Source organism: Poecilia formosa, unplaced genomic scaffold (assembly GCF_000485575.1).
Source record: "Poecilia formosa unplaced genomic scaffold, Poecilia_formosa-5.1.2 Scaffold17, whole genome shotgun sequence".
NCBI lineage: Eukaryota > Metazoa > Chordata > Actinopteri > Cyprinodontiformes > Poeciliidae > Poecilia > Poecilia formosa.
The window spans coordinates 2887875-2897133 of NW_006799956.1; the positions used below are offsets into that span (position 1 = coordinate 2887875).

General features: G+C 41.7%; 1 protein-coding gene across 1 annotated transcript; it reads left to right on the forward strand.

Moving 5' to 3' along the window:
• LOC103134498 (uncharacterized) lies at window positions 1–8354 on the forward strand. Its single transcript, XM_007546766.2, has 5 exons — window positions 1–220; window positions 2656–3451; window positions 3912–3979; window positions 4093–4181; window positions 5385–8354. Exons 1-5 carry the CDS (start codon window positions 40–42, stop codon window positions 8013–8015), a joined length of 3765 nt encoding a protein of 1254 aa, XP_007546828.2. The 5' UTR covers window positions 1–39; the 3' UTR covers window positions 8016–8354.
• Window positions 8355–9259: the final 905 nt, after the last annotated feature.

A 9259-nucleotide genomic window follows, 5' to 3' on the forward strand; every position in this document is an offset into this window, starting at 1 on the left:
GTTACTGCTTGAGCCAGACAGAGACGGTGACTCCAAGCGATGCAGGTTTGGACTGAGGGAAGGAGACATCTGGTGGAGTTGGGGAGTCTACCTGAGGTGGGGAGGAGTCACTGCATCGCTCACCGAACACCGCGGCAGCAGCGAGGACAGGAGACGTGCAACCAGATGAGAAAAATGATTCTGCCTCCTCGGCTCAGCATCCCCCGACATTCGATCCAAGCCGATGCAAGGGAATCGAATTGAAACAGCCTGTTTACATTGTTATGATTTTTACTCATTGCAGCTGTTTGACCTGCACTAATAAAACTTGTTTGCAAATAATAACGTGTCCTCCCCCCGCCCCCCCGATTTTTCTGGGAATGATCAGCCTTTTAGTGCGGACCAGTAGGGCTGTTTATTACTTTGTTCAGCTGCATTTTTTGGAAACTATGCAAAGAAAGAAAGAAAGAAAGAAAGAAAGAAAGAAAGAAAGTAAGAAAGAAAGAAAGAAAGAAAGAAGGAAAGAAATAAAAACAAAAGAAGAGCTCCATAAAAACACAGCTGTCAAAGTGTTATCAAAGGCCTTTTTACAACTGTGACTGCTCTCGTTTGAACCGGCACATCAAGTACATCTACGAAGACTAAATAAGGGTTCAAGTTCACATTTACAAGGCACAAATAGTTTTGCACCAAACATACCTCCATAGTTTAGTTTTAGATTGTGGATAAATGGAAGACGGTATATCTTTATACCTTTAATAACTTGGGGTCTGTCTGCAGTGGCACCAGCAAATATAAACGGAGGGATTTAATTATTCATTTTATGTCTTTTTTGTTCTCACAGATCTAAACTTTTAAATAACTTTTGGTTTTAGCGTGCATCTGGACCTCCCTTTAAATTTGAGCGAATAAAAACAAGGAACTTCAGGAAAGTTACCTTTACTCTATTATATGTTACTTTACCTTTTATTGCCATACTTTACATTACTTAACCTTACACTACTTAACATTATTTTACAATGCTTTACTTTGCACTATGTTATCTTAAGTTGCTTTACTTTACTATACACCATGTTACATTACACTGGATTGCTTTACATTATTTTAGATTAAGTTACTTTACTCCATGCTTTTTTCCATTACATTCTGTTAGGTCACGTTACATTATTACTTCGTTACCTTATGTTACTTTACTTTGTTACTTTGCATTTTGTTACTTAATGTTAAGTTACGCCACTTTACGTTACGCCACTTTACGTTACGCCACTTTACGTTACGCCACTTTACGTTACGCCACTTTACGTTACGCCACTTTATGTTACGTTAGTTTACAATACGTAACTTCACGTTGCCTTACTTTACGTTACTTTACATTATGTTACATTACTTTACGTTACTTCACGTTACTTCATGCTACTTCACGTTATTACTTCATGTTACGTTACTTTATGTTGCTTTGCTTTGCTTTACGTTGTTACTTTACGTTATGTTACTTTACGTTATGATCCATTACTCCACAATAATTTATGCTACATTAATATTATCAAAATGAATGTACACACCCAAAAGTTTGTGACTCTCAGTTCAAGCACACTTGGGTCATTCAAGATGAACAATGATCCTGAACTTGCCACTGGGACTTCCTGACAGAGATGACGTTTGGACTTCAATCCAAACTGAGATGGCATTGCATCACCAGAAACAGGTTGTTGATGCTTGGGCTGAATGAATGAACACGTCTGCAAACAAGAGTGGTCCAGAACGCCTCCATAGTGATGCAAAGTAACTTCTTGACTTTTATCTCAAACCCACCAAGCGTGGCACAACCACTTATTAGGTTTAGGGAGCAAATATTTTTTCACATGGGACCAGAGAAAATGTATGGATAATAAAGTAAATAAATCCCCCTTTAAAACTACACTGCACCTTGCGCATGATGTAACTGCACTTTATGCAAGCAGACTGCAGTATCTTGTTCAATGACTGGGGTTGTAGAGTAATGTGTGGTGACTGATTAAATGACATGCACATGCTCAGAGGGAGATACATTGTTACCGTAACTACCACTGTGTCCTATTTACATGACAGCTATATTGAACGGTGAAAATCTCTGCCTCTCTATGTCAGAATTTCACCTTCAAGCTGCCGACACGATGTCAGAAACTCTGTCCTCTCTGTGAAAGTGGAGAGGCTAAGAGTAATATTAATATTGGATTAAAATTAGAGAAAAAAAAGAAGCTTTTTTAAGGAGTATACCGTCTGAAATTATTGTTTCCATAGCCCTAAACGTCTTGTGTCCCACTGGGGCAACAACAACACTGAAATAGCTGATGTGGTAATTCCCGCGCTATCGTTTAACTCAACTGGGAGCAATTACAGTGGTTACATAAGAAAAAAAAATCCCTCAAACTTTAGTCACTGGTGATGTTTTATAAAAAAAAAAGACTAAAAGTAGTTTATATTTGTTAATTCCCTTAGGATGAAAGAAAGAAGCAGACATCAGATCCAACTTTTGGGCTTAAGACTACTGTACATATTTTATGTCCCTTCTGGCCTATTAATAGTGTTGGCCCTAGCAACAATGTCATCTGTAACTGGACTCTGTCTGTTAAGTCAGAGCATGTCGAATGTCAGCTGGCAGAAGGAGCAACATTGCAGTTTCCTGCTGACACTCACTGTGGAGCTTCATGGAGTTTGCAGGGCGGCTAAGACCTTCCGAGGCCTGTAACTACCTCGCAATCCCGGGCCTTGCCGGCTTGGACCCAGACGAAGATGAGGGTGATTTAGTTGTCGGTTTCAGACCTAAATCCTCTCCCATCCCATCCAGAAGGAGCTCGTTCTCGGACGAGGACTCAGATCCAGAACCTCCTTACTGCAGCTCCCGGAGGGTGTCGTTCGCCGATGCCAAAGGCCTCAGCCTGGTGCAAGTGAAGGAGTTTGACACGTGGGACCTACCCAAACTACAGGGAAGCAACTCCGTAGTTGTCGAGGGTAAAGATTCAGTGGAATACCACCTCTCGCCTTTAACTTTCTCCCTTCCACTGCCTTCCGAAGAGGTGCTTGCCAAAGTGTTGAGTCAGAAAGTAGAACTGGAAGCAATCGGGTTACTTCCAGGGACCACGATACTAAAAGGAGTGGTCCGCGTTCTCAACATCTCCTACAACAAGTCTGTCTATGTAAGAACCTCTTTGGACAGGTGGGCCACCCACTTTGACCTTCTGGCAGAGTATGTCCCCGGCTCCAGCGATGGAGTGATGGACAGCTTCTCGTTTAAGCTTACCTTGGGGCCACCTTTCGGGGATCAGGGAGTCAGGGTCGACTTTTGTCTGCGGTATGAAACTCCCGTGGGGACATTCTGGGCTAACAATAACAACAGAAACTACGTGCTGTCCTGCCAGCGCGGCATGAAAGGGGGGACAGAGAAACCAAAGAGGGAAAATGCGAACAAGAAAAGCTGCCTGAAGACCGTCAGGTAAGGGATATGCTTGGTTCGTTGGTTAGGTTTTCACTAAGAGCAGCACAAGTTCAACTTTGAATGTAATTAACCTTATTTAATCCCTCTAACTGCACACTCTTGGTCATTTTTTTTCACTTTTAGAAGTTGAGGATGAGTAACCAAGCCATTTTAATCCAAACTGGTGTTGTTTTAGTGAGTATTTTTGTTAGTGTGACTGGCTTGAAAAAGAGTCATCAATCTCCACAATGTAGAATTCCTTGGTTAGGAATGGTTTCGGCTCAATATTTCCCCCAGGTTTGACACAAATAATAAAAATACCCTCCCCATAAAATGAATAGACAATGATAACATTACATAAAGTCTCCTCGTGTCTTCCCATTGTGTTGATTGGTGATATTTTCAATACAAAAGAACATGAAGCAGAAGGAAAGACCCAAACTGAGTGTGACCTGGTTTAAATTTGATTGATTCGCAGTCAGAGTGTCTCCACTGTGGAAAACATTTCATCACAGCCAGCTTCATCTCAGGAAAATATGTCAACAGGTGATTGTTTCTTGGTTTTTTTTGTTTGTTTTTTTACTTTGCTGAGAGTGAAATAAGGACAAAGTCCTCAATGTGGGACCAAAATGTTTGAACAAAATGTCTCTGTTCTCCAGATGAGTCTGTCCGGGGACCGGAGGTGGGAACTATGAAAACCTCTGAAGGACAATCAACAACTTCGACCCGCGAGGGACAGAAACTTCTGGTCAGTGTCACATTTTCTTTTATATATATTTGGAATTTTGCACAGTCTAAAAGCAAATACATCTTTAAACCTCTGAGGTATTTTTAGGAAGGAAAGGGAGCACATGAGGAACAGAGAACTTAACCTGACCCCGGTTGCTCTTTCTGTGGGAATGTCACGTGACACCATCTTGAGTGCCACGGGCGTAACATAACGCACATCGGGACACTTTGTACCTGCTGTTTGCACTTCATCCGTTTCTCATTTTCTCACAGCTAATAACTTGTCACTTAGCTCAAACATTTCACTACAACATGTAACAATAAATGCCAACTCTTCTTGATTTTATTTTTATTTTTTTTACTGTAAACTGACTGGTTAGAAACAATGCCAACCTTTTTCCTGTTGAAATCAAAACTTGAACTTATGTGATAACCACCACGCCGAGTAGTCTTTCCTGTACTGACAGACAAAAAGCATCAGCACAATGTGATGCTCCCAACTTCATGATCTTCTGTGGGTGTGTTAAAGGAGATGATTTTCTGCCACACATGGTTGGAGGACAAAATGTTATGTTTTGGCAACGATCCAGCCAAATTTGCAGTACCGTAATATCGCCACACGTAGCACTGTCTGAAAAATTCCAACAGTTTCTAAAAGGGGAGACCTTGCGCTTTCCAGCCAATCTCGGGTTATTACGGTAATTTCAACCCCGACGTAGCAGGGAGGGAAATTAATCTCAGGGTCACTATTTTAATATACGGTAAACTGCAAAAATAATTGGCTAGATATTGAAAGTTCCAGTTGTTATGGATAGATGAGCAAATATATATTCACTCATAGGACATTTAAAGAACTGCGTACAATTTAAATAAGCAAAAATATCCAGGTGAACATTTGAAACTTAAGTCTTATAGCGTTAACTAATTTAACAATGTTTTAAAGATATTTGGTTACAATGGATTTTATTTAAAGGGAGCCGAATACAGTAGGTTAACTAGGAAAGCAAAATACACTTTTCAGATTGTATCTGCAAAATCTTCTTTCAACTTAACAATTATGCTTTACTTTGTACTGATGTATCGAACAAATTCCATATGAAATATACTGAAATTCATGGTTACAATGTGACAAATGTAGAAATGTTCACGCCAGATGTACAAGTTACTGTAAGTATGTGTGAGCTGGCGCTAAAATGAATCTATCCTCCCTGTTGACGGACAGATGGAGAACAAACAGAACAGCAGCAGAAGAAGGCAAAGACAAGCATCTCGGATGACCAGGCTGAGGGACTACTACACAAAGAGAGATGGAGGACCGAATGACGCTGGCAAAGACGAAACCCCTCCAGAAACAAAGCAAGTAACTCGCGAAGAAACCCCAGGAGACAATGTTGTCTGTTCGCAGCCGTTTAATGAGGGACAAGTTGAGACAGAATGTCCTCAGTTTGTTTTTGAGGCCCTTGAAGAAGCACATGACCAGACATCCACCAAGCAAGCGAAATCTGACCTGGCTGTATTAGCGCAAGGCAAGAGTGCTCCAGATGTCTCAAACAACCCCCTGGATTCAGACGGTGAGCCCGCACTTGAAGAACAGCAAAATATCAGCAAGTTTGTCACCACAAATCAGGATGGAGACGTGAGTTTAGCGCGCACTAACAACTCAGCAACAGCTGGGAGCGAAACCATTATTAGCCAGAGCGACAGTTTCACATTCGGCACAGTGGTTGCTCCACTGTACCGCCAGGCATTTCAGAGGGTCTCAGCTGAAAACCCTGTAAATACTGGAGTCTTCAGCCTTCCCTCTGAACCCACACAGATCTGTGGCATTGTTCCAGTTAGCACCAGAAGTAACATGGGCAAAGTGCAGGGAGATCTGACCAGCTGTCAGGGATCAAGTGACGAAAGCTTGTCTGTCAAACTGGTCGGTCCAACCTCGGAAGAAAAAAAGCCCTCAAATGAGATCCCAAAGCATTTGGACATTGTGGAGAATCCAACTGAGATGGAAAAGAAATCTAACCAGTCTTTGTGTCAACAATGTCCTGTGGAAGACAATGTGCCGTTTGAGAGTGTCCACTCCCAGACAGAAGCACAAGAGGAAATGTTGGCCTATTCAGCACCACAGTGTCAGTCAACAGAGCAAAATTCTTCCCTCAGTTCAGCAAAGGTAGAGGAAATACTCGCAAAGGATGAAAGTGAAGAGGATCTCAAAGATTTTTGGTTTATGCTAGAGCACATAGACGAAGGGGTCGACCTTCTGGTCAACGGTGTTCAAGAGAAGAATTGTGAGAGCGCAGAGGTCAGCAAGGAAAATGAAAGTAGGAAAACTGCTTTGGTGAAAGATAAACTTCTACAGATATTCGATGAATTGAATACCAACCTGACAGACAGCAAAGGTTGCCTGAATAGTCTTGTCTATCTTTGTGAACCAGAGAGAACAAATCTTACATCTCTAGCTGCATCTTCGGAAACTCAAGAAGATGCAAAAGAAACAAAAGCTGAAGGTAATGAAAGCAGCACTGGTGAGATCAAGGAAATGTGTGAAGTCACTCAATCCATCATAAATGACGATAGAAGTAACAATGAATGCCATGCCGATATGTCTGGAAGACACAATCATCAAAATGTGGAAGAGACTGGGCAATGTGAAATGGACTCCTCTTTCTTAAAACAAGATGAGGATTTCCTGTTAATAAACATTGTAGAGGAGAAAAACTGGGAAAAGATGGTTGAAGAGGAGGAAAACTGTGTTTTATCAAATGAAGAAGAAAGGGAGCTGCTACATTTAAAGACAGAGACCAATGAAACAGAGGGGAAAGTAGAGGAAACGACAGAGGTCAAGGTACACATTGCTGTGATGTTAGAAAGTGAGGCAGGCTTCGAAAAGGAATTCAAGCAGGCTAAGGCCATAAAGACAGATGGAACAGAAAGTACGGAAGTAGACAAAACAGAAGGGCAAGAAGTAGCAGAGCAGCAGAATGAGGCAGAGAGACAATGGATGAGTATGGAAAAAGCAAGGCTCAAAGAGGAAGAGGGAAAGATGGAAACAGACCTGAAGAAGGATATAATAATCCCAGTTAGTGAAGCAGAAGAGCTTGTATTAACAGATGCAGACTCAGACATTACAATGCAAAACAACAAGGATGAACCAGGGTCTTTTAAAGTAGGGTCAGACATTACACAAAACAAGGTTGAAGACAATTTATCTACTCTAGTGAGCAGAACAGTGAAGAACTGTTCAAATGAGAGACAATTTGCGTCCATCCAGACGGACACCCTTCGGTCCGATGAGGAGGAGGAGGAGGTTCAAAGCAAGAAGGATGACCAATCAAACACGGACACCAAGCACCTTTCTTCCAAGGGCGGTATGTGCGATTCAGCGGAGGAACCTGACAGCGCTTCGGCAGAGTCGGACTCAGACGAAGAGCTGCGGTTGTACGTGCACTGCCTGAGGGCACCACAGGTCCACACGGACAAAATCAGAGAGGCGGGGTTCACAGCACGCAAGAGGCCCTCCATAAGCCGAGGCAAAGTGCCGTCAACATCCATGCCGTCCATCAGTGAAGCTCTGGACGAAGAACAGCAGCACAGCAACCCTCTGGAGACTAATGAGGACGTGAAAACAGCTCCTGAAGCCAGAGCCAATACACAGGAGATCGTACACCGAACTGAGTGGAGGCAGAAAGACTTATTTTCTTGCGACAAGGTCTCCAAGACATTGCTGTATGCCTCCTTGATGGTTGTGTTCACAGTTGTGGCGTATCATTACGATTTCCTTGCTTGTTTCTTGCTTTACTTGATATCAGTGATTTGGCTGTGTTGTCAAAGAGAGAGAGAACCCATTAAAAACAAGTAAAGAAATTAATCACATTGTAAAAAAAGAAAAGAAAAGAAAAAAAAATCAGTTTTGAGTGTGTTTCAAAGAGACTCCTGGGCATTAAACCTTAGATATGAGAGTAATTCCTGAGTTTTCCCTATGGGAGGATGTGTAGACTCTGTTGTCAAGAGTATAAACAATTAGCTGTATGTTTTTCTCTGATCAAAATCTTTCTGTAACCATAACAGATTATTGTTATGGATTATTAGTCAGTTCTGAACGGCATGTTGGGGTGTAAATAAAAGTTACATGTTTGCTGTGTTGGGCTGTGGAATAAAAACTATTATAATAAGAGGGTAATAAATTACATAAATGCTACCTATCTGTGTGGACCTTTTTAACCCTTTAACTGCCACGAGGACACCGACGTCCACATGGATCCATTGGTTTACGTGTAAGCATTTTCAAGGTGACAGTAAATATATATTGTAAAGGGTTAAAGAGGCAATCTCATCTCACTTAAAGTTAACTACAACCAATTTGAGAAGTACAGCAGACTTGTGGAAGCAGGTGCCCCAATCAGATAAGACCAAATGTTTCTGGCCTAAATGTTATGGGAGGTGGAAAAACAAAACTCTACAGTTATTCTGTCAAGAAAAAATAAATAAATTAAGCTTCTGTGGCTGTCGAGCCTGTCATGGGAAACCTGCATCCTTGGTGTTTAACAGGGAAAGTGGCAACCAGACACTGAACTTGGTTAATTATTCATCACTATGAACAAAGCAGTAGTGTCAGACTATACAAGTGTGTGTTGACACTATCTCAGGAAGGAAAAACATCATCAGTGATCTTAGAGAAACAAGTGATGGTGCCCATCAAGACTACAAGGCCGGGTCCAAACAATGTGCAGTGCTTCCACAAGACATTTCATCTTAAGGAAACTCATTCACAGGCAGAAAACAATCCGCTAGTCTTTACAGTACTGGATGTTTCTAGCAAATACATCCCAAGATCAGGCACTGTAACACTTGGAGAAATTACAAATAAAAGACCCCTGGGTAATTTTTGAGACTCTGTGGGCATCATAAGTTAGGTTTGCAATATTGCATTTCACTGAAAATGTAAAACTGAATGAAAGACATTTGGGGCAACATTCTCTAGACCACATGTGTCAAACTCAAGGCCCTCGGGCCAGATGTGGCCCGCCATGTCATTTTATGTGGCCCGCCCCAGCATTTTATAGGCCGATGATTGACTTAAAATAGGTTTTGAGCACGAATTGA

Coding starts and splice junctions, on each gene's coding strand:
- LOC103134498 (XM_007546766.2), top strand. CDS start 40: ATGCAGGTTTGGACTGAGGGAAGGAGACATCTGGTGGAGTTGGGGAGT. Junction 221..2,655: donor CCCCCGACATTCGATCCAAG/CCGATGCAAGGG, acceptor GCTGACACTCAC/TGTGGAGCTTCATGGAGTTT. Junction 3,452..3,911: donor AGCTGCCTGAAGACCGTCAG/GTAAGGGATATG, acceptor ATTGATTCGCAG/TCAGAGTGTCTCCACTGTGG.